Source organism: Symphalangus syndactylus, chromosome 12 (genome assembly GCF_028878055.3).
Source record: "Symphalangus syndactylus isolate Jambi chromosome 12, NHGRI_mSymSyn1-v2.1_pri, whole genome shotgun sequence".
Lineage (NCBI taxonomy): Eukaryota > Metazoa > Chordata > Mammalia > Primates > Hylobatidae > Symphalangus > Symphalangus syndactylus.
In genome coordinates, this window is record NC_072441.2 from 132,183,608 (window position 1) to 132,208,281 (window position 24,674).

General features: G+C 48.2%; 2 protein-coding genes across 3 annotated transcripts; one reads left to right on the top strand and one right to left on the bottom strand.

The window, feature by feature from the left end:
• Positions 1-1,085: 1,085 nt before the first annotated feature.
• Positions 1,086-13,970, top strand: PRDX1 (peroxiredoxin 1). Of its 2 annotated transcripts, none has more exons than XM_055254726.2 (6): positions 1,086-1,460; positions 4,587-4,703; positions 8,103-8,256; positions 8,909-9,031; positions 9,268-9,398; positions 13,597-13,970. In XM_055254726.2, the coding sequence occupies exons 2-6, from the start codon at positions 4,598-4,600 to the stop codon at positions 13,680-13,682; spliced, it is 600 nt and encodes a 199-aa protein (XP_055110701.1). In that variant the 5' UTR covers positions 1,086-1,460; positions 4,587-4,597; the 3' UTR covers positions 13,683-13,970. The 2 variants fall into 2 exon arrangements, with proteins under 2 accessions (XP_055110701.1, XP_063483833.1); XM_063627763.1 differs by having other exon boundaries at positions 1,459-1,851.
• Positions 13,960-24,669, bottom strand: MMACHC (metabolism of cobalamin associated C). Its single transcript, XM_055254725.2, has 4 exons — positions 24,386-24,669; positions 17,438-17,632; positions 16,625-16,777; positions 13,960-16,195 (listed from the first exon to the last, which is right to left on the bottom strand). The coding sequence occupies exons 1-4, from the start codon at positions 24,464-24,466 to the stop codon at positions 15,776-15,778; spliced, it is 849 nt and encodes a 282-aa protein (XP_055110700.1). The 5' UTR covers positions 24,467-24,669; the 3' UTR covers positions 13,960-15,775.
• Positions 24,670-24,674: the final 5 nt, after the last annotated feature.

Consider the following 24,674-nt stretch of genomic DNA (forward strand, 5'->3'; position numbering starts at 1 on the left):
TTTCAGCAGAGACAGGGTTTCACCATGTTGGCCAGGATGGTCTCGATCGATCTCCTGACCTTATGATCCGCCCCCCCTAGGTGGCCTAAATCTACATTTTTACATAAGATAAGGTGAATGTTTGAGGAAAAAGGGAATAGAGGAAGAAAACAATTATGTGGGGGACTCAGGGTAATCTAGTAGTAAGGTACTACTAGAAAGAAAGTAGTCTAGTAGAAAGGTAATCTAGTAGTCAACATTTATGGAATTTGTGGAATAGAGGCCAGGTGCGGTGGCTCGCGCCTGTATTCCTAGCACTTTGGGAGGCCAAGGCGGGCGGATCACCTGAGGTCAGGCGTTGGAGACCAGCCTAGCCAACATGATGAAACCCCGTGTCTACTAAAAATACAAAAAATTGGCTGGGCGTGGTGGTGCGTGCCTGCAGTCCCAGATACTCCGGAGGTGAGGCGGGAGAATCGCTTGAGTCCGGGGGGTGGAGGTTGCAGTAAGCCAACACCGCGCCACTGCACTACACCCTGGGCGACAGGGTGAGTGAGACTGGGTCTCAAAAAACATGTGGAATAGAACAAACTTTAGTTTTAGAAACTAGACTTTATATTGTAGATCTAGTTGCAATTGACACGTCCTTGTTTTATGGGAGGCTACATACTTTAAAGGTTTCCAGGGTAGGAAATAATTAATTATGATTTTGTGTATGTGTGTTTGTTGGGGGTAGTCATCAGGAAATGTCTGAGGCCTTTTGCCTTACCGTGTGGGTCTGGCTAATGTGTAATATTTTGACTCAAGATTGTAAAGTCAAATTATTCATCCGGGGAGAGGATGGTCGTGTAGCTGAGTCAGCCTCCCAAGCTGAACTTTCCCTTTGGCGTAAGTTTAGAAGTCTTGATATTTTATTTTCCTTTACAACAGAAAGCAGCAACCCTGTAATCAAAGAGAACAATGAGGGTTACTGAGGATCTGCGCTGGGGTTAAGGCTGCGAACTTAAGAAATATTTGGATAGACAGTTCTCATGGCTTGGTGTGGTTAGTTAGGCGTGCTTCTCCGTGGGCGGCAGCTAAGACGCTTACTCCGGTTTGGGCATTGAAGGCACAGTGCGTAGCGGTCCTGGAAGTAAAGAGAATCCTGGCTTTCCACAGAGATCTAGGATTAACCTAAGCGTTTGGTTTCGGGAGCGGCCACAAGGGCGCCTCACTCCAACCTCAGCCATTCGCAACAGGGCGGGGTATTAGCATTTTTCCGCGCCCGCCCCAACGAGGGAAAGCGCCGAGTCATTCCGGAGGGGCGCGCCGGGCGGGGCTCGGGCCACATCCCCCTCCTCTCTCTCCTCCTCCGGCACCCCCGTCCGTTCCGACTCTCGCGAGAGCCCTACTGGCTATAAAGGCAGCGCCCCGGGGAGATTTTGTGCGTCCTGTTCTTGCCTGGCGTCGGTGGGTTGTTTCTTCGAGTTGTGTCAGGACTGGTGAGTGTGGGCAGTGCGGCCTCTGCAGAGTGAGGCGCGGCGCTCCCTTCTTGCCTGTTGCTTCTTCCTCCTCCTATCCGGGGCCCGCCCGCGCTCGGGTGGGGGTGCTGTGATGCGTGAGACAGCCGGGGGAGGCCCGGAGTCCGAGACTGCTTGAGCGATACGCACACGCCTCTCGTGGGCCCCCCCCACGTAGGTGCGGGGATCTGGTTGAATCCCAAGGCTAGCGTGGACTCGAGTCGAGTCTTCCCCCGGCAACTAGAGCACGTGGTGCGGCGTCTGCGCGGGCTGGTGGTGGGGTCTTCGAGACTAGCCTCCTGCCGGACGGGGTGGGTTCAGGAAGCTTCTGGAACGGACCTGTATCCAGACTTGTGGTTGTAGAAGACATCCTGTATGTATTTGTATTTGGCTGTTCCGGGTCCTGGGCCTTGACTAGCTGCGGAGTTTCGGGTACACTTTCCCCGTCTTTATTTTCCTGTACGTGGAATGGAGTTAGCGATGAGCCTAAATGTCCCTGCTGAAGCACTCTCTCTGCTGGTGCTTTCTCCAGTGCTGGGGAGGGACAGGGGTACCTGAAGTGGGGTTTAGGGATGTGGCCCTCTGCGCTGGGCAGATGCCCTGAAGGGGTCCGGCGCCGGCCTGAATCCCAGCAGCCTTCACCCCGAATTGGTTGGGTTTTGTACTTGGGGGCCACCTGGGAAAGTAGGATCTTTCCCAGAGAAGGCCATTTGGGGGCACCAAGTTGCAGCATGCTTTAGTTTTTGGTTTTTGTTTTTTGTCGTTAAAGGTGTTAAGGACTTTTTAAAAAACAGTTAAAAGTTTGCTAAGATCCATGCTTACAAAATTTCTTTTGGTTGTGGTATTGTGAACTAAGAACTTTGGGAGTTGGAAAAGCTTTCAGACCGCGGCTTAGTGGGTTAAATCTGTTTTTTGAGTTAGAGTCTCGCTCTGTCGGCCAGGCTGGAGTGCAGTGGCGCGGTCTCGGCTCACTGCAACCTCTGTCTCCCGAACTCAAGCAATTCTCCTGCCTCAGCCTGCCGAGTAGCTGGCATTACAGGCTTGTGCCACCAAGCCCTGGCTAATTTTTTTTTTTTTTTTTTCTTTTTGAGACGGAGTCTTGCTCTGTCGCCCAGGCTGGAGTGCAGTGGCTCGATCTCGGCTCACTGCAAACTCCACCTCCCGGGTTCACGCCATTCTCCTGCCTCAGCCTCCTGAGTAGCTGGGACTACAGGCGCCCGCCAGCACGCCCGGCTAATTTTTTTTTTTTTTGTATTTTTAGTAGAGACGGGGTTTCACCATGTTAGGCATGATGTTCTCGAACTCCTGACCTTGTGATCCGCCCGCCTTGGCCTCCCAAAGTGGTAGGATTACAGGCGTGAGCCACCGCCACCAGCCAATGTTTGTATTTTTAGTAGAGACAGGGTTTCACCATGTTGGCCAGGCCAGTCTCGACGTCTTTTTTTTTTTTTTTTGAGACAGAGTCTCGCTCTGTCAACCAGGCTGAGTACAGTGGCGCCATCTCGGCTCACTGCAGCCTCTGCCTCCCAGTTTCAAGTGATTCTCCTGCCTCAGCCTCCCGAGTAGCTGGAACTACAGGCGCGTGCCACTACGCCCGGCTAATTTTTTGTATTTTTGTTAGAGATGGGGGTTTCACTATGATGGCCAGGCTGGTCTCGAACTCCTGACCTCAGGTGATCTGCCTGCCTCGGCCTCCCAAAGTGCTGGGATTACAGGCTTGAGCCACAGCGCTTGGCCAAAATCTCAATACTAATCTTGGTGTTGATCTGGGTGAATCCAGCGCAACCTTCCTTTTCAGCAGTAAATTGATTCTTGTTCTACTTTTCGCCATGGGATATTAGCCCCAAAGTCAGGAACCCGTTTGTGAAGGGAATCCTAGGGCTTACACAATACCTAAAGATTTGAAATTAAGCAGATGCCAATATCTTGGTCTTGCCTCTTTTTTTTTTTTTTTTTTTTAAAGACAGAGTCTCACTCTGTTGCCCAGGCTGGAGTGCAGTGGCGCGATCTCAGCTTACTGCAACCTCTGCCTCCCGGGTTCAAGCGATTCTCCTGCTTCAGCCTCCTGAGTAGTTGCAATTACAGGCATGCACCACCACACCCGACTAATTTTTGTGTTTTTAGTAGAGATGGGGTTTCACCATGTTGGCCAGACTGGTCTTGAACTCCTGACCTTGTGATCCGCCCGCCTGGGCCTCCCAAAGTGCTGGGATTACAGGTGTGAGACACTGCGCCCAGTGGTCTTGCCTCTTAAAAGTTGGACTGGCCGGAAGGGCGCGGTGGCTCATGCCTGTAATCCTAGCATTTTGGGAGGCCGAGTTGGGCGATCATCTGAGGTGAGGAGTTTGAGACCAGCCTGACCAACATAGAGAAACCCCGTCTCTAATAGAAATACAAAAAAATTAGCCTGGTGTGGTGACCTGCGCTGTAATCCTAGCTACTACGGAGGCTGAGGCAGGAGAATCGCTTGAACCCGAGAGGCGGAGGTTGCCGTGAGCCGAGATAACGCCATTGCATTCCAGCCTGGGCCCAAAGAGGGAAACTCTGTCTAAAAAAAAAAACAAACAAACAAAAAAAAAAAACAAGTTGGATTAGTTGTAGGTTGTGTGCTGTCTTGGACAAAGCTACCTAGAGAAAAAGTCAAACATGCTTCTGATGTTATGAAGGCAGGTGGAGGCACAGTGATGGGAAAGGTCAACATGACTTTTTGGGAGCCAAACAAAAGTGTTTGTAGCATTGTGCATTTGGATTCTGGTTTGAGAGTCTTCACCTGCCTCCCTCTGCTTCTGTATAATGAATAAGATGCCACTGCATTAATTATGGTTCAGAAAGAATGAGAGGTTATCTCAGTATATAAAGAAATTGCCTTGCTGTTTTTAAATGAAAACAAAGGCTGAGATTCAGAGACTTGTTTCATTCCAAAAGTTGGAAAGCTCAGATTGTGACCCTTGACTGCTGGCCAGAGCTTCTTACTGAAACAACATTTAATGTATTCAGGGACACTGGACAATGCCTTCATTGTTTACAGCTAAGTCTCTTAAGTAGGTGAAGGCTGCTGGTTATGTAGGAAATTAAGGCTTGTTTCTAATTCATTTCTGTTATTTCTAGCTGATAGGAAGATGTCTTCAGGAAATGCTAAAATTGGGCACTCTGCCCCCAACTTCAAAGCCACAGCCGTTATGCCAGATGGTCAGTTTAAAGATATCAGCCTGTCTGACTACAAAGGTGAGAGAATTTACACTGGGCTCATTGAGATGGAGTTATTTTATATTCTAGGGATGGCTTGTTAGATTTGTGTCAATGTTATGTTTGACTGTAAAATGTTTTGTCTCCTAGGAAGAAGTATTCAGGTTGTTGTTACCTTCATGTTGAAGTGGTGATTATCAAGTGATTACAGGATATATATCCTAGGACCAAACCACTTCTGGAGAAACCACCTGCTTCATTATGTCTGGACATACTAGCTCAATTATCTTTTCAGTATTCCTCCTCTATTTTCTTTCTTTATTTTTATTTTTGAGACAGGGTCTCATTCTGTCACCCAGGCTGGAGTGCAGTGGTGCAGTCATGGCTCACTGCAGCCTCTACCTCTCTGGGCTCAGGTGATCCTCCCACCTCAGCCTCCTGAGTAGCTGGGACTGTAGGGGCATGTTACCATGCCCGGCTAATTTTTGTATTTTTTGTAGAGATGGGCACCATGTTGCCCAGGCAGGTCTCCAACTCCTGGGCTCAAGCCCTCTGCCTGCCCCAGCCTTTCAAAGTGCTGGGATAACAAGTGTGACCCACTGCATCTGGCCCTCCTCTATTTTATTATTGGAGAAATACTCATTATCTCGTTATAAGATACATTCTACATTTAAAGTCTCAGAGCTCACTCAAATCTTTGGAGCTGTGACACTGCTCGTTCAGTTTGGGTCATGTATATATCACAGAAGTTAATATTAGGCTAATGGCTAGGCACTTTCCCTTGCCTGTTTTGACCTCAGAGAAGAGTTGATATTACAGATGGAACAACTCTCCTTTCTGTTGTCATAGTTTTTTTTTTTTTTTTTTTTGAGATGGAGTCTTGCTCTGTCACCCAGGCTGGAGTGCAGTGGCGCGATCTCGGCTCACTGCAAGCTCCGCCTCATGGGTTCACGCCATTCTCCTGCCTCCACCTCTGGAGTAGCTGGGACTACAGGCGCCCGCCATCACGCCCGGCTAATTTTTTTGTATTTTTAGTAGAGACGGGGTTTCACTGTGGTCTGATCTCCTGACCTCGTGATCCGCCCGCCTCAGCCTCCCAAAGTGCTGGGATTACAAGTGTGAGCCACCGCGCCCAGCCTGTTTTTTTTTTTTTTTGAGACGGAGTCTCGCTCTGTCACCCAGGCTAGAGTGCAGTGGCACGATCTCAGCTCACTGCAAGCTCCGCCTTCCAGGTTCACACCATTCTCGGGCCTCAGCCTCCTGAGTAGCTGGGACTACAGGTGCCTGCCACCACGCCCGGCTAATTTTTGTATTTTTAGTAGAGACGGGGTGTCACCGTGTTTGCCAGGATGGTCTCGATCTCCTGACCTCGTGATCCGCCCGCCTCGGCCTCCCAAAGTTCTGGGATTACAGGCGTGAGGCACCGCACCCGGCCTCTGTTGTCATAGTTTCATGCAGACACTTGCCAAGTTCTGTTGAGGCTCCTCCTTTCTTTACCTTGTAGTCCCAGAGCAGCTGGATCTCCTGGGACAGCTGAGGATATAGATTCCTTAGAATGCTAACCTGAAACTCAGGTGTCAAGTGTCCTTTTCTCAGTGGTGTAGCATTAGTTCCTGGAGTTAGTTTTTGGTAGAACATTTGACTAGGTTTCCTGACATAATCACACTTTGTTGTTGGGGCTTCTCCTAGCAAACAAGGTAAGTTGCACCACAGGGAGGTGACCTTGGCCCAGGAGTATAAGCAGGAGGTCTAAGAGGAGCTGCTCTCTGCCCTCCTGAGCTTGACCTGTGAGGTCCCAAAGTGCTTGTTAGGCAAAGCCCTGGAGGGGTTGTTTAGATGAGTTAGTTTCCAGTGATACTGCAAAGTGGTAAATGTCAAAAAGGGCTGATTGTTTGGCTTCCCCACCCCCCGCCCCCCGAGATGGAATTTCGCTCTTGTCGCACAGGCTGCAGTGCAGTGGCATGATCTCATGTCACTGCGACCTCCATCTCCCCGGTTCAAGTGATTTTCTTGGCTCAGCCTCCCGAGTAGCTGGGATTTCAGGCCCCGGCTATCACGCCCAGCTAATTTTTGTATTTTTAGTAGAGACACGTTTCACCATGTTGGTCAGCCTGGTCTTGAACTCCTGACCTCAGGTGATCCACCCGTCTTGGCCTCCCAAACTGCTGGGATTACAGATGTGAGCCACCATGCCAGACTGAGCCACCACACCCAGCCTGTTTGACTTTTCAAACATTGCTGTTACCTGGAAATGAGTGAATATTTGGAATTGTTCTAGTATTTAAGCCTGGTGGGTGTGGCGAGAAGGCTGCCTGGCCAGTTTGAAGATCTGTTTTTTCAGTGGTTAATCCCAGTGACTTCATTAAAATTGCAGCTAGAAGTTCTGTTACTCACTAGTACTTTTTTCTGTCTCTCTCTCTCTCTCTCTGTGTATATGTATATGTATATATATATATATATATATATTTTTTTTTTTTTTTGGGATGGAGTCTCACTCTGTCCCCCAGGCTGGAATGCAATGGTGGGATCTCTGCTCACTGCAAGCTCCACCCCCTGGGTTCACGCCATTCTCCTGCCTCAGCCTCCCAAGTAGCTGGGACTACAGGCGCCCACCACAACGCCCGGCTAATTTTTTTTTTTTTGTATATTTAGTAGAGACGAGGTTTCACCGTACCAGCCAGGATGGTCTCGATCTCCTGACCTCGTGATCCGCCCGCCTCAGCCTCCCAAAGTGCTAGGATTACAGGCTTGAGCCACCGTGCCCAGCCTGTATATATATTTTTGTTGTTTTGAGACAGTCTTGCTCTGTTGCCCAGGCTGGCCTCAAACTCCTGGAGTCAAGGGATCCTCCCACCTCAGCATCCCAAGTAGCTGGGACTACAGACACGCACCACTGTGCCTGGCTTAAAATTTTTCCTGTCCTGTCAGGCACGTTAGGAATACATGTGATCACTTAATGCTTGTTCCATTACTATGGTTCATCATGGGAGAGGTGCAAAAGCTCTGACTTCTTATTGGTGTCTTATCTCTACAGCAGAGGAGTAACTGCAATTCAGCTTTCTCTGGGCACTGTTTGTTAAGCATTGGCATTAGGCCATGCTTATAAGTGCATCCTTGCTTTTGCTATCTTTGGAGAACTTGGTGTTTATGCTAATTTTAGCCACTCAGAAAAGATCAAAATTAGACCGAACAGTGTTTATTCTGTAGTTGGCAGCTAAGAACATGGAGGTAGGAGAATAAAGCATGGGATTGGAAGTTTTTTTCTTTCAGGTCTTCCTAATGCACCAGGTTCTAAAAGTAGCTTCTAGGAGACATCCATATTGAGCATCTTGGCAGTGGTTATTGTGTCAGCCATCACCTTGCTTCTTTTTGTATAGGAAAATATAAAGCAAGGAAGTCTGTGTCAAATGCTAACCATGACTCCTATTTTTCCCCCAGGAAAATATGTTGTGTTCTTCTTTTACCCTCTTGACTTCACCTTTGTGTGCCCCACGGAGATCATTGCTTTCAGTGATAGGGCAGAAGAATTTAAGAAACTCAACTGCCAAGTGATTGGTGCTTCTGTGGATTCTCACTTCTGTCATCTAGCATGGTAAATCTCTTGGTCCATTTGGCATGTGAACTTTTTTTTTTTTTTTTTGAGATGGAGTCTCGCTTTGTCACCCAGGCTGGAGTGCAGTGGTGCGATCTCCGCTCACTGCAAGCTCTGCCTCCCAGGTTCACGCCATTCTCCTGCCTCAGCCTCCCGAGTTAGCTGGGACTACAGGCGTCTGCCACCATGCCCGGCTAATTTTTTTGTATTTTTAGTAGAGATGGTGTTTCACCGTGTTAGCCAGGATGGTCTTGATCTCCTGACCTCGTGATCTGCCCGCCCCGGCTTCCCACAGTGCTGGGATTACAGGCATGAGCCACTGCACCCGGCTGGCATGTGAACTTTTAAAACAGCAACTGGGAAACTTTGGCAATAGACTTTCAAGTATTGGCTTCTCATGGAAGGGAGTGCAAAGTCTGACTTTCTCTTGTTGCTCTCATGACCTGGCAGCAGAGAAGAAGCAGCTTCAGTTGCAGTTGAGTGTACCCTAGTGACCTACCTTAACTGTTCTCAGCATTCACTTTATTGCTGGAAAAGGAAAAAAAAGTTTTTTTGGAAAGTTAGAGATTAGGAATATGGGAAAGGGGAAAGAGGAATGGGTACAATTAAGTCAAGAGTTTCAATGTAACTGTATGTTTGCCTTTTGCCATAGGATCAACACACCTAAGAAACAAGGAGGACTGGGACCCATGAACATTCCTTTGGTATCAGACCCGAAGCGCACCATTGCTCAGGATTATGGGGTCTTAAAGGCTGATGAAGGCATCTCGTTCAGGTATATCATCAAGACAAGTATCCAGTTGGCTAAAAGCCTTTTATTTGGAGAGATCTAGAGCCCTGATCTGTAGAGACTCCTTCGTCATTTCATTCCTTTATGCAGGGGCCTCCTCACTAAGGCCAGGCCAGTACAAAGGTGGAGACCAGTCCATTTCTTTAAGACTTCAAGCTTCTATATTCTAACAAAGCACATCTCTAAACCTGTATTGCTTTTCCTTTCATCTCTTTTCCCAGGGGCCTTTTTATCATTGATGATAAGGGTATTCTTCGGCAGATCACTGTAAATGACCTCCCTGTTGGCCGCTCTGTGGATGAGACTTTGAGACTAGTTCAGGCCTTCCAGTTCACTGACAAACATGGGGAAGGTAAGCCATCTCTCTGATAACAGGACAACAGAGTGGTGGTATGAAGGGGTGGGTTGCCCCTCCACACCTGTGGGTGTTTCTCATTAGGTAGAATTAGAGACTTGGAAAAGAAAGAGACACAGAGACAAAGTATAGAGAAAGAAATAAGGGGGCCCAGGGGACCAGCGTTCAGCGTACGGAGGATCCCGCTGGCCTCTGAGTTCCTTAGTATTTATTGATCATTCTTGGGTATTTCGGAGAGGGGAATGTGGCAGGGTCATAGGATAATAGTGGAGAGAAGGTCAGCAGATGTTAAACAGGTGAACAAAGGTCACTGCATCATGAACAAGGTAAAGAATTAAGTGCTGTGCTTTAGGTATGCATACACATAAACATCTCAGTGCCTTAAAGAGCAGTATTGCTGCCCACATGGCCCACCTCCAGCCCTAAGGCGGTTTTCCCCTATCTCAGTAGATGGAACATACAATCGGGTTTTATATGAAACATTCCATTGCCCAGGGACAGGCAGGAGACAGATGCCTTCCTCTTGTCTCAACTGCAAAGAGGCGTTCCTTCCTCTTACTAATCCTCCTCAGCACAGACCATTTACGGGTGTCCGGCTGGGGGATGGTCAGGTTTTTCACTTCCCACGAGGCCACATTTCAGACTATCACATGGGGAGAAACCTTGGACAATACCTGGCTTTCCTAGGCAGAGGTCCCTGCGGCCTTCCGCAGTGTTTGTGTTCCTGGGTACTTGAGATTAGGGAGTGGTGATGACTCTTAAGGAGCATGCTGCCTTCAAGCATTTGTTTAACAAAGCACATCTTTAACAAAACACATTTAACCCTGAGTTGACACAGCACATGTTTCAGAGAGCACAGGGTTGGGGGTAAGGTTACAGATTAACAGCATCTCAAGGTAGAAGAATTTCTCTTAGTACAGAACAAAATGGAGTCTCCTATGTCTACTTATTTCTACACAGACACAGTAACAATCTGATGTCTCTTTCTTTTCCCCACAGTGGTAGAATGGTAAAGATAGTAGGAACAGAAGCTACCAAATAAGAAAATGGGTATTTCCCTTCATAAATGGAAGCCCCTCGATTACAGTGTGTTGTGAGGGCGAGGGTAATGGAAAAGCTTGGGAAGGAGAATAGAAAGGCTTTTTATTCAAAGTATACATACTCCTCTCTTCTGTCCTGCTCATTTAGAATGAGTCACTCCTAAAGATCTAACTTACTGAATGTAGGATGATCTCACAGATGTATTAGGGCAAAACAAAATGGTTGGGAATCACATCTAGAGATAAAGCATGCCATTTTTTAAATAACTTTCTTGAGAGAAGAGGTTAATCCATATAGTTCATATTTGTATTTATTTATTTATTTTTGCGAGATGGAGTCTTGCTCTGTTGCCCAGGCTGGAGTGCAGTGGCGCAGTCTTGGCTCACTGCAACCTCCGCCTCCCATGAGCCATTGCGCCCAGCCCAGACTAGCTTTCTAAGGCCTATTTCAGCTCTGATCTTGTGATTTAAAGAAAATGAAGTTATTAGAGTCTGGATTAGGGGTGTATGTTTGGGAAGACCCAAAGGTGCTAGCTTGGCTAGCAGCAAGTAATCTTTTTACAGGGATTAGAGTCTGATTATATAGGGATCAGTGAGCACTGATAACCAGGAGGTACCCTTTGCAGAAGGATGTGTGGGCAGTTAGCCTGGACAGATGACACATGGCTCAGCTGACACCTGCTGAGACTGCCCCCTTGTGGGAGATGAGGTTCAGCATTAAGAAGGAAGCGGCAGTGGCAAAGTAGGCCCTTTTGACTTTCCTAGGAACCTACATGTAGGTTAGTCTCCCGAACCCAAGCTTTCATAACTCAGAAGCTTGCTTCTTCAGACTCTGTTGGTCTCTGCTGCTTCCCATCCCACTGGAACATGTACAACCTCTTAAATAGGCACCATTTAAAAGCCAATGAATGCCAAATACTTTTTTTTTTTGATACAGAGTCTTGATTTGTCACCCAGACTGGAGTGCAGTGGTGTGATCTCAGCTCACTGCAGCCTCCACCTCCTAGGTTCAAGCGATTCTCTTGCGTCAGCCCTCCTGAGTAGCTAGGACTACCGGGGTCCACCACCACGCCCCACTATTTTTGTATGTTTTGTAGAGACGGTATTTTGCCATGTTGGCCAGGCTGGTATTAAACTCCTGAACTCAAGCAATCCTCCCGCCTTGGCCTCCCAAAGTGCTGGGATTATAGGCATGAACCACTGTGCCCGGCTGCCAAACACTTTTTTTTTTTTTTTTTTGAGATGGTGGCTCGCACTGTCGTCTGGGCTAGAGTGCAGTGGCGCGATCTCAGCTCACTGCAACCTCCACCTCCTGAGTTCAAGCAATTCTGCCTCAGCCTCCCTAGTAGCTGGGATTATAGGTGCCCACCACCATGCCCAGCTAATTTTTTGTATTTTTAGTAGAGATGGGGTTTCATTATGTTGGCCAGGCTGGTCTCGAACTCCTGACCTCAGGTGGTCCACCCGCTTCAGCCTCCCATACCCAACAGTGTTGGATATGAGTGAAACATTTAACTGGGGATCTGTCACTAATACAAGTATAATTGTAAGAGTCATGAGGCCTTAGTGTCAGGAAACTGAGTTGGCAAGGTCGTTTCGGGTTCATTATTCCTCTTATTTAGCTGTGAGGCCCAGTTCTTTGTTTCATCCTGGACAGAGGAATCTTTTTTGGTCCCCTTGTAGTACCTATTGGCAAACCTCTAGCTGGCTGTGGCCTAGTCTTTGCTTTTATGCTGTTCTTTGCAACTTGTATCTTTAGGACCTGTATCGTAACCCTTTGATATCACTAAAGCCAATAACTAACAATCAGATGGAGATTTTAGGAAAATTATGGCAGCTAGTCCTTCTATTTAGCTCTTGTTCCATCTATACCTTGTACCTAGAGAGTCTTGACATCTGAGGTTATGATATCCTTGGACCAAAGAGGGGCCTCTGTATGTCTCACTAGAGCAGTTGAGACTCTTGTTGCTCCCGTTGGACTTTGATGACTACATGTCTCGTAGAATATGACAGCACATGGCAGTGGAAAAATCAGGCCGGGTGTGGTGGCTCATGCCTGTAATCCTAGCACTTTGGGAGGCCGAGGTGGGCAGATCACGAGGTCAGGAGATCGAGACCATCCTGGCTAACACGGTGAAACCCCGTCTCTACTAAAAATACAAAAAATTAGCCGGGTGTGGTGGCAGGCGCCTGTAGTCCCAGCTACTCGGGAGGCTGAGGCAGGAGAATGGCATGAACCGGGAGGCGGAGCTTGCAGTGAGCTTGAGATCGTGCCACTGCACTCCAGCCTGGGTGACAAAGTGAGACTGTCTCAAAAAAAAAAAATTAGCCAGGTGTGGTGGCGGGCGCCTGTAATCCTAGCTATTTGGGAGGCTGATGCAGGAGAATCGCTTGAACCCGGGAGATCGAGGTTGCAGTGAGACGGAGGTGGAGATTGCGCCACCGTACTCCAGCCTGGGTGACAGAGCGAGACTCCGTCTCGAAAAAAAAAAGAAAATATAAGAGATTAGTCCCCTTGCCTCATTTTCTTCAGGCTAGCCTGAGGCACATTCTTAGGCATTGTCAGGAAAAGGTTGAAGGCTGTGCTTTCTGTATAAATCTATGAAAAATTTCAAACTCTGCCTTTTGTTTACCGAGGGGTAGATGGCAGTTACTTAATGAAACAAGCAGGGGCTTCTGTGAAGTTCTTGATCCTTTATAAGGTTCAGGCTATCCAGTTTGGTAGAGTTAGAAGAATGCTGAGAAGGCAGACTGAGTTTGCTGTCTTCAGAGCTCTGAAGGGCTGTCAGAGGGAAACAGTTTAGTGTTAAGGGTTTACATAGTCCTATGTGTGTCATTTATTTAGCTTTTTTTTTTTTCCCTTAAGGATTGGAGAGTGTTGGCAAATCATTTAAACTTTGCCTTTTTTGTGTAAAATTTAAATTTCAAGTGCTACATGAATAAATTAGGCATGATAGTATCTTAAGGCTGTGGTGATGATTATATAATGTTTGTAAAATGGTTAGCTTATACTAAAAGGGTATGATCTTAGACTGATTGCAGGGGTAGGTTTCCTGGTATCTGAGTGTTCAGGTGCAGAACTGGTTTTGTCCATAGGAGAATGGTGGTGCATACCATTGAGAAGGTTATTAATTAGTGGTACCTTTCTCTTGCAGTGTGCCCAGCTGGCTGGAAACCTGGCAGTGATACCATCAAGCCTGATGTCCAAAAGAGCAAAGAATATTTCTCCAAGCAGAAGTGAGCGCTGGGCTGTTTTAGTGCCAGGCTGCGGTGGGCAGCCATGAGAACAAAACCTCTTCTGTATTTTTTTTTTTTTCCATGAGTAAAACACAAGACTTCAGATTCAGCTGAATTGTGGTGTGTTACAAGGCAGGCCTTTCCTATAGGGGGTGGAGAGACCAGCCTTTCTTCCTTTGGTAGGAATGGCCTGAGTTGGCGTTGTGGGCAGGCCACTGGTTTGTATGATGTATCCGTAGAGCAACCCATTAATCTTTTTGTAGTTTGTATTAAACTTCAACTGAGACCTTGATGAGTCTTTATTTTTGGAAGCATATTATTAGCCTTTGATTTTAAGAGGAATTTACTCCTTGCTTTCCCTGTTTAGGGGAAAATGAGGAGAGCTGCCTCCAAATCAGGGAATTGTGTTGACACAGGTAGACACAGGGAATGGAACTGAATGAACCCAAGGTGTTACATTTTGTTTCACTACACGAGAAGAATAAGCCCTGCTATAGTGTTGGCCAGAGCACTGCGACTTATGCCACAGGCTGGGTTACCAGCCTCAGTGTGACTACTTGGACACCTGTTTTTGCTTGGACACACTATTCAAAGGGCTGCATGGGAACCAGAAGCTTGGCCTCTTCTGATAAATACCTGGTACCTGCTATGTAAAAGAGTTGGAGGTTTCTGTTCCTTTTGAACTGACGAGGAAAGAGGAAGGCAAGGCTGGTGGCCTTGGGTAGGGCTTTCAGTAGTTGCACTGTACTGGGCAATTCTTAGCCTTCCCTTGGTTCTAGCCTTGATTAGAGATAGTCTTTGTTAGTGTCATTATGTTGCCCAGAGTGGTTCTGAATTCCTCGCCTCAGGCGGTCCTCCGCCTCAGCCTCCCAAAATGGTGGGATTACAGGTGAGGGCCACAGTGCCTGGCCAAAGCCCATTTTGATCTTCATTCATATGTCATTGTCCTCAGAGAGGCTGTCAGCTGGGAAAAGTTATTCTCCTGGGCCCTTGAGGCCAAGGTAGATTAAGAACTGAGGATACTACCGTGTATCATGTGATGCCATTCCAGCCACTTGTCTTCCTCAGCTACTCCAACCTGCCCACCCCTCTAGAACCCAGACTACACCCATGAGCAGCAGTACAGAATTCCCAGGGCCTTTGGTAATGGCCAACATACTGCTTACTGTATGCTAGGTACTTTTCCAAAGTGCCTTACACGTGTTTATTCAGTCCCTACCTGAGGTAGGTACTTTTTTTTTTTTGAGACAGAGTCTCACAGTGTCGCCCAGGCTAGAGTGCATAGAGTGCAGCTGTGCAATCTCGGCTCACTGCAACCTCCGCCTCCCTGCTTCAAATGATTGTATTGCCTCAGCCTCCTGAGTAGCTGGGACTACAGGCCTGCACTACCATGCCTGGCTAACTTTGTATTTTTAGTAGATACGGGGTTTCACCGTATTGGCCAGGCTGCTCTCAAACTCGACCTCATGATCCACCTGCCTCAGCCTCCCAGAGTGCTGGGATTACAGGCGGGAACCACCATGCCCTGCTGGTAGGTACTCTTTAGAGGATATTTGCCCCTTAGGCCCTGTAACATCTTGGGGCATTGCTTAGAAATGGGAACAGATAAAAGAGTCTTGGCTGGACGCGGTGGCTCACGCCTGTAATCCCAGGACTTTGGGAGACCAAGATGGGTGGATCACGAGGTCAGGAGTTCAAGACCAGCCTGGTCAAGAGGATGAAACCCCATCTCTACTAAAAATACAAAAAATCAGCCAGGTGTGGTGGCAGACACCTGTAATCCCAGCTACTCAGGAGGCTGGGGCAGATAACTGCTTGAACCCAGGAGGCAGAGGTTGCAGTGAGTGGAGATTGTGCCACTGCACTCCAGCCTAGGTGACAGAGTGAGGCTGTCTCATGTGAAGGCAGATGGGAGTTCTGGTTCCCTGGCCTTTATCTTGGCCAAACCTAACTTCCTCGAGCCTTGTTATCTTCATGGAACATCTCTACTATATTATCAAAAATAGTAATCTTGTACTCAAAACCTTTTGCTTTGCCAAAGCCAATTAAGTCCTAGCAAGTACCACCATAAATGAGGGTCTACATGGGAGAAAGGTATCAAGGGCCAGGGGATGCAGGTGGTGAGACCCTGGGGCTGAGCCAGCTCCGGGCTCTGCTGGGATTCCCAGGCTTCTTGGGGGGGTGTGTGGTAAAGGGAAGATTGGGGGAGGGAGAACTAGGCTCCTCTGAGGGCTGAGCCAAGCCCAATAGGGCCAGTCGTTGGGCAGGCGGAGTGGAGAAGTAGGCCTTCTGCTCTTCTGAGTAGCGCTCCTGGGGTGTCACAGCATCCCGGTAAGTCCAGTCACGCCAGTGGAAATTGAAGCCTTCAAGTAGGGCGATACGGTCAGCTCTTGCAGGTACACAGTCATGAGGTTTTCTGGGTGGCAGATCTGGCACCTCTATCCCTGGCAGCAGCACTACCCCTCGGATGGCAAACCAGCCCCCAAATCGGGGGTGTATGCACACACCTGATATGCGCTGGGGAGAGGGTGAAGAAAAGGTCACGGAGGTCCCCTTGGCACCAAGTCCAACTGCCATTGCAAGCTAGGCCTGTTCACTTATTTCCCACCCAGTGTACACTGACTCTATGTAAACCTCTGTCCTTTTCTCGGCAAACCCTTTCATAAACTATTCTGAGCACAAGGAAGGGCTGGGCTTCCTAGTCTCACCATTAGTCTTAACATTGCTGTGCCCCCTGTATCATAAGACAGTTCTGCAGGCTAAGTTTTCTGATCTCACGAGTCCCCAGTTAGACAACCGCATGTGACAGGACTGCCCCCCATCCAGAACAAAGCTAATTTGTTCTGGGTCATGTCACATCCATCCAGGGAAGGCTGAGGAATGTGGGATCTGGTAAGGAGAGGCCTTTATCAGTCTGTCTCAGCCTCTATTTACATTTTCTCTCACCTGGTTCCCCCATGGGTCAGCCTCCACATCCTGTCTTTGGTAGTAGTAAGCAGCCCCTGCCACATGGGCTGCTGTCTGGGCCAGGATCTTGGGGCGTCGGTTGGGGTGCACCTCGTAGTCAGCAATGATTTCTATCTGCTGCTCTGGGAGGCTCTGGAACAGTGGACAAAATAGAGGGTACTGTCAGCATGAGGGGAGTTATGACCTTGTCCTAGGGAGCCCTAGTTTGTTGTGTGTGTGTGAACATGGTCCTGTCCCCAGAAGAGAAAACATGACCTTAACTTGGGAGGCTCCAGTGTGGACATAGTTATAGTTATTTCCAGAAGAGCCCATTTTGAAAGGAAATACACAAGTCCTGGTGTGAAGGAAGGCATGGTCAGCTTTGGGGAGATCCAGTGGGTATGTACATAGTTAAGTGTATATGTGAGTGTGTGTTGGGAGAATATTGTTCTGTCCTCAAAAGGAGAGCGTAAAGCTTGCAGGTCTAGGACAAAGCAATGCCTGGGGAATGTTGGACTCATTCCTATTCCACTTGGAGGCCAAGGAAAACCTGATCTGAGGTTCATATAGTTGCCCATCAGTGTAGCGTGAGTGAGACTGATTTCACACTGGGGGACTGCTAGAGGAGGGTGGTGGAACCTGGGTGTGTGAGAAGGCAGAATGAGGAAAGATCACAGAATGTCAAGCCTGGCTTTAGGGTATCATTTCACCTTTGAAGTGGCTCCTAGCCCTAGGTCTAGATCTGTATTGAGCGTGGAGGAGCTGGAGGCAGCTGTAGGTTTGGGAGCTGGGGGAAAACTGAGCCTTCCTTACCTCTCTAACACGGCCCAGATGGTAGGCCACACACTGGTCCACTGGGTCAGTCAGCATTCGGAGGTGGCAGCTCTGCAAGAAGGGCTTGAGGGCCCGGTCAAACATGGCAGGCGTGCTGAGTACCAGGAAGGCCAGGGTAGGTCCTGGCAGCAGTAGGTGGAAGGCTGGAGGCAAGAGTTCATTGTACCATGCCACCTAAAACAGAAAGTTTAGGCCAGGCTGGAGAAGACCAGTCTAGGCCTTAGCCTGGCCCACACCTTAACCTTCAGGCCTCACACTTTTGCCCCAGCTTCCATCTCATTCGTGAATTTTCACTGATGCTATGTGATATATTTTTATGAGCAACTCAACTGAATTTGACAGGGAATTAATTATTTTTTGAGACAGAGTCTTGCTCTGTCACCCAGGCTGGAGTGCAGTGGCATGATCTTGGCCCACTGCAACTTTGGCCTCCCAGATTCAAGTGATTCTCGTGCCTCAGCCTCCCGAGCAGCTGGGATTACGATGTGCACCACCACGCCTGGCTAGTTTGTATTTTTAGTAGAGACAGGGTTTCGCCATGTTGGCCAGGCTGGTCTCCCAACTCCTGGCCTCAGCTAGGACCCACCTGCCTCGGCCTTCCAAAGTGCTGGGATTATATAGGCATGAGCCACCGAGCCTGGCCCGGGGAATTATTTTATTTATTGAAGGACTGACTGACAACAAATAATTTCAGCCCTCATCCAACTACAAATGAACCAATGAAAATGAAAAACCCCGCTGGGCGTGGTGGCTCACAGCTATAATCCCAGCACTTTGGGAGGTGGAGGCAGGTGGATCACCTAAGATCTGGAGTTTGAGACCAGCCTGGCCAACATGGTGAAACCCTGCCTGTACTAGAAATACAAAAATTAGACAAGCATGGTGGCACTTGCCTGTAATCGCAGCTACTCAGGAGGCTGAGGCAGGAGAATCGGTAGGAGAGGTTGCAGTGAGACAAGATCGTGCCACTGCACTCCAGCCTGGGTGACAAAGTGAGACCCCAGCCTCAAAAAATAATAATAATAAAATGAAAAACCCAGGAACGAGGATCCACAGAGCAGAGTTCCTAAATCCACAACTGACTGAGGTGCATGAGGGCATAGGAACAGTCAAAGTGGCTGTCAACGCACTTGCCCTCCAAGTCCAACACCTTGAAGGCATTCTAAGACAAAAGCAAGATCGGAGATTTCTCAAAGCAGAATAACATATGATGCCATGACAGTTGTTCAGAAAAATATTGTTAATCTGGAGAAGCATGTTGCTGCAGCCAAGCCTGAGAGGGAGAAAGCCACCTGAACCCTTAATGCCATTCATGCCACAGTCCAACTCATCCTCAAATGACACAAAACGATGTGGTTCCACCAGTCTCTTCCCAACCAGCACTTCTTTACCCTTTTGATATGTCACCAGGGGAAACTATCAGCGGCAGCAAGCTATGTCTTCATTGAAGATCAAGGGGTTATAATAGATTAAAAGTTTATTATATCCAGAGCATCTCCATACAGACAGATCAAAAGACGAGATCATAGTTCCAGGCTATATGACCCTAACTCTAGAGATGAATTTGGAGAGAACACGCAGTTGTTTTTTTTTTTTTGAGACGGAGTCTCACTCTGTTGCCCAGGCTGGAGTACAGCGGCATGATCTCAGCTCACTGCAACCTCTGCCTCCTGGGTTCAAGTGATTCCCCTGCCTCAGCCTCCTGAGTAGCTGGGACTACAGGCACGTGCCACCACACCCGGCTAATTTTTGTATTTTTAGTAGAGACGAGGTTTCACCATGTTGGCCAGGGTGGTCTTGATCCTCCTGACCTCGTGATCCACCTGCCTTGGCCTCCCAAAGTGCTGGGATTACAGGCGTGAGCCACCGCACCCAGCCCAGGCAGTTTCTTAAAATACTGTTTTTAGGCTGGGCATGATGGCTCATAACTGCAATCCCAGCACTTTGGGAGGCTGAGGTAGGAGGACTGCTTGGGGCCAAGAGTTTGAGACCAGCCTGGGTAACAGAGTGAAAACCTGTATTTATTTTTTTATTTTATTTTATTTTATTTTATTTTATTATTTTATTTTATTTTTGAGACGGAGTCTCGCTCTGTTGCCCAGGCTGGAGTGCAGTGGCGCAATCTCAGCTCACTGCAAGCTCCGCCTCCCGGGTTCACGCCATTCTCCTGCCTCAGCCTCTCCGAGTAGCTGGGACTACAGGTGCCCGCCACCACGCCCGGCTAATTTTTTTTTGTATTTTTAGTAGAGACGGGGTTTCACCGTGGTCTTGATCTCCTGACCTCGTGATCCGCCCGCCTCGGCCTCCCAAAGTGCTGGGATTACAAGCGTGAGCCACCGCGCCCGGCCATTTTATTTTATTTTTTGAGACAGAGTCTCACTCTGTCGCCAGGCTGGAGTGCAATGGTGCAGCCTCGGCTCATTGCAACCTCCACCTCCCGGGTTCAAGTGATTTTCCTGTCTCAGCCTCCCGAGTTGCTGGGACTACAGGCATGCGTCACTACGCCCAGCTAATTTTTGTATTTTTTAGTAGAGACGGAGTTTCACCATTTTGGCTAGGATGGTCTTCGATCTCTTGACCTCATGATCCACCTGCATCTGACTCCCAAAGTGCTGGGATTATAGGCGTGAGTCACCGCGCCCAGCGAGAAGCTGTCTTTAAAAACAAAATGCCCCCCCCCCCTTTTTTTTTTTAATGTATACAATCTCACTGTTGCCCAGGGGCTAGGGTGCAGTGGCATGATGTTGGCTCACTGCAACCTCTGCCTGCTGGGTTCAAGCGATTCCTGTGCCTCAGCCTCCCAAGTAGCAGGGATTACAGGCGTGTGCTACCAGGCCTAGCTAATTTTTTGCATTTTTAGTAGAGATGGGGTTTTGCCATGTTGGCCAGGCTAGTCTCGAACTCCTGGCCTCAACTGATCTGCCCACCTTGGCCTCCCGAAGTGCTAGGATTATACGCGTGAGCTTCCGTGCCAGGCCAAAAAAACCATTTTTATCAGTTAATGATGAACTGATGCTACCAAAGAGGCTAGAAACGTACTTAAACTCTGACTTGAGCCCATCAGGGGTTTTCCTGCTTTTTTTTTTTTGAGACAGTCTTGCTTTGTCACCTAGGCTAGAGTGCAGTGAGGTGATCACAGCTCACTGCAGCCTCAACCTCCCTCCCTCAAGCAATCATCCCTCCTCAGCTTCCCAAGTGGCTGGGACCACAGGTGTGAGCCACCACACCTGGCTGGCTAATTAAAACAAAAAAATAATTTGTTGTAGAGACAGGGTCTCCCTATGTTGCCCAGGATGGGATTTTCCTGCCTTTGACAGACTTTCTTGTTACCACGGTCAACACCATATTACTCTACAAAACCCCTAACAGGAATCTTGTGTTTGGTTTCTTTTTTTTGAGATAGAATTTTGCTCTTGTTCCCCAGGCTGGAGTTGGTGGTGCGATCTTGGCTCACTGCAACCTCCGCCTCCTGGGTTCAAGCGATTCTCCTGCCTCAGCCTCCCGAGGAGCTGGGATTACAGGTGCCTGCCAGCACACCTGGCTCATTTTCTGTATTTTTAGTTGAGATGGGGTTTCATCATGTTGGCGAGGCTGGTCTTGAACTCCTGACCTCAGATGATCCACCCGCCTCCGCCTCCCTAAAGTGCTGGGATTACCGGCATGAGCCTCCGCACCTGGCCAGCAAGCTTATGTTTTTGAGGTTGACCAATCAGCAAAGCAAATATGTGATTAATGCAAACTTTATTTTCAGTTTTAGGACACACAATATTTGCTTTTGTCCACTTGGCCTGGACATCCAAGAAATTGGATTCACCTGTAACACTGTCTACACCCACATTCACGCACTGAACATGGAGAAGAGATGTCACAAGAAGCCTGAACCAAAGACCCATAACATAACCTTCAATGAACTTGCTAAATCACATAGTTGTGGAGGTTGCCACTGTTCACACAAAGTGCTATGAAGATACCTGCATCACTTACTGGGGATTTCTGACTCATAGTACAGAACACTTGACACAGGTCTACACAGGCTACCTGGGGTTGTGCATTAATGGGACAGAATGGGATGACCATTACTCGTTTGATTGTAGCTGGTTTTACTGCTGTAACAGATAAGTGAAGTCTGTGTCGGTGCTCAACTAATAATGTGACTGTTGTGGTTAGGTCTGTTCCCCCTCATGTCTACTATAGATTCATGTATTATATGGCAGGGAACTTAGAATAGACAGGCAGAAATCTCAGCTACTCAGGAGGCTGAGGCAGGAGAATCGCTTGAACCTGGGAGGCAGAGGTTGCAGTGAGCCAAGATGGCGCCATTGCACTCCAGCCAGGGCAACAGAGTGAGACTCCATCTCAAAAAAAAAAAAAAAAAGGCAGAGAGTTATTATTACTATTATTATTTTTGAGATGGAGTTTTGCTCTTCTTGCCCAGGCTAGAGTGCAATGGCGCGATCTCAACTCATCACAACCTCCACCTCCCGGGCTCAAGCGATTCTCCTGCTTCAGCCTCCCGAGTAGCCAGGATTACAGGTGCACACCACCACGCCCAGCTAATTTTGTATTTTTAGTAGAGACGGGATTTCACCATGTTGGCCAGGCTGGTCTTGAACTCCTGACCTCCAGTAATTTACCCACCTTGGCCTCCCAAAGTGCTGGGATTATAGGTGAGAGCCACCACGCCCGGCTGCAGAAAGTTCTAATAGGCAGAACCACTAAGAACAATAGAAATGACTGTACTATACCTAGTGCAATGACAGGGTCAGATGAGGGTCCTCTGAAATTAGAAAAGGCTTCCTTGTGGCCGGGCATGGTGGCTCATGCCTGTAATTCCAGCACTTTGGGTGGCTGGCGGAAGCAGAAGGATCACTTGAGGCCAGGAGTTCAAGACCAGCCAGGGCAACAAAGTGAGACCCTGAGTATTGGTGCATGCCTGGAGTCAGCTACTTGGGAGACTAAAGTGGGAGGATCACTTGAGCCCAGGACTTTGAGGCTGCAGTGAGCTATGATTGCACCACTGCACTCCAGCCAAGAGGACAGAGTGAGACTTTGTCTCTAAATAAATAAAGAATAAAATAAACAAGTCACAGCATAAGCAAATACACTGGCAGAAAATTCCTGGGTATATCTGAGAATTGTCTAGTTTGGTGGAAGTGAAGGGTCTGTAGAGGGAATCAGAGGGAGAGAAGGCTGGAGAGATCAATAGGAGTGAGATTTTGATTGGCTTTGAATACCAATTTAAGGAATACGGATTTAATTTGGTGACAGTGAAGAGCCACTGAAGATTTAAGGAGTAAACTAGCATGATCATTTTTAGATCAAACTGGCTGCAGTGTGGAGGATGGACTGGAGGTAAAATGACAACAAGGAGGTTATTACAGTAATCCAAGTGAGAAATGGTGGCCTGGGCCACAGCATAGATGGGTGGAATACAAGGGAATGGATTTGGGAGATTCAGTAGACAGTCTTATAGGTCTTGGTGGCTGACTGGATGTGGGGGTAGGGACGTGAGAGGTAGGAGCCTAGGGTGACTGGCAGGGCTGCAGTTGGCTTTGTTCAGCACAAAAGCCCCTCCTAATACCCAGGTCTACTCAACTTGCCAGATAGGCATTCTCACTCTCCCACACACCTGCCATCCACTGAAACGGTGTCTCAAAAAGTTAAAGGTTGATCTGCAACAAATAGCTTTTGTTTTCTCAAAAACCCAGTGTCATAATATTAGCTTCTAGCACATCAGGCATCAAGCCCTTTTACTTGGTAACACCACACCACTATCTCCACACCTTTACTCAAGCTTTTTCTGATATTTGGGATGTACATAACCCTCTTTCCTTCCAGTCTATCTTTTCATATATAGCTCAATTCCATTTTTTCTGGCAAGACCAGTCTCAAGCTAGACCCAACCTACTTCTCCCTCTATATCCTCACCCAGGACTGCTGTGAGCCACTCAGCAGAAGGAATGGGAAGTGGGTAGTCTCTTAAGCATCAGGCAGATGGCTCAAGCTGAGTTGATTTAGCTTTGTAACTTAACTGCTTAGTGCACAGGGCACTGATGTGGGGAAATCTAACTGTGTAAATGGGGGTCGGGGTGCGGTCCTGAGACTGCTGTGCCAGGCGAGTGTACAAAGTTTCATTACCCAGCCCAGCACTGATGACTGGAAATATCATGAATTATCCTTCTGTTGGTAGAGGGAACAAACCAGCCAATTGTTTGCCTGTTCATCACCAGGAATGCCCTACCCTCCTCAGCTGACCTAAACGATAGCTATGCAAACCTCCTAGGCTTTGCCCTCTCCTAAATCCTTTAGGAAGTTGCAAGGTGACTCTGCCTCACAGGTCCCTTTCTTCTTGTAATTATATAGGTGACAATCTGAGCCACCCACGTTACAGGTCATATGGTGTCTCCCGTTAACCAATCCGGCATTATATGGGGGTAAAGGACAAACATGCGACAACTGTTTGTTTGTTTTTTTTTGACAAAGAGTTTCGCTCTTGTTGCTCAGGCTGGAGTGCAATGGCGCGATCTCGGCTTACTGCAACCTCCGTCTCATGGGTTCAAGCGATTCTCCTGCCTCAGCCTCCAGAGTAGCTGGGATTACAGGCATGCACCACCACGCCCGGCTAATTTTGTATTTTTAGTAGAGATGGGGTTTCACCATGTTGGCCAGGCTGGTCTCGAACTCCTCACCTCAGGGGATCCGCCCGCCTCGGCCTCCCAAAGTGCTGGGATTACAGGCGTGAGCCACCATGCCCGGCCTCGACCACTACCTTTTTAACCCAAGCCCCCACTGAAACCCCGTCCCTGTTGTCACATGGACACTGGGCTGCAGGAACTCAGGAGGATCAGGGGCTCCCGAGGCCTCACGCCAGTTGCAACGAAGCCAATCATATATTTCGCCCTAGAACAGCAGGAGGGATAAACTAACCTGGAAGGGGTAAACCTCGAAGCCAAAAGGACATAGCGTGTCCTCGATCTTCTGCTTCAGCTCTGCGACTTTCGGCTCCATAGCGCACGTTACACGCTGAGCTTGCTGGGGAATGAAGTCTCAAGGACAACTGGGCCGTTACGTTCTGAGTCAGCTTCGACTCCATTTCCCAGGTAGGAAATGGGTCCAGTAGCGGGACAGTGTTGCCTATGCGCGATGCATCTTGGGATGCGTAGTTCGTTTGCTCCTTAGAGACAGCCACACGGAATCAGGAAAACTCAGTTTCCCG

Coding starts and splice junctions, on each gene's coding strand:
- PRDX1 (XM_055254726.2), top strand. CDS start 4,598: ATGTCTTCAGGAAATGCTAAAATTGGGCACTCTGCCCCCAACTTCAAA. Junction 9,032..9,267: donor GATGAAGGCATCTCGTTCAG/GTATATCATCAA, acceptor CTCTTTTCCCAG/GGGCCTTTTTATCATTGATG. Junction 9,399..13,596: donor CACTGACAAACATGGGGAAG/GTAAGCCATCTC, acceptor TTTCTCTTGCAG/TGTGCCCAGCTGGCTGGAAA.
- MMACHC (XM_055254725.2), bottom strand. CDS start 24,466: ATGGAGCCGAAAGTCGCAGAGCTGAAGCAGAAGATCGAGGACACGCTA. Junction 17,633..24,385: donor TCGAGGTTTACCCCTTCCAG/GTTAGTTTATCC, acceptor TTTCTGTTTTAG/GTGGCATGGTACAATGAACT. Junction 16,196..16,624: donor CTGACCCATGGGGGAACCAG/GTGAGAGAAAAT, acceptor CCCTCTCCCCAG/CGCATATCAGGTGTGTGCAT.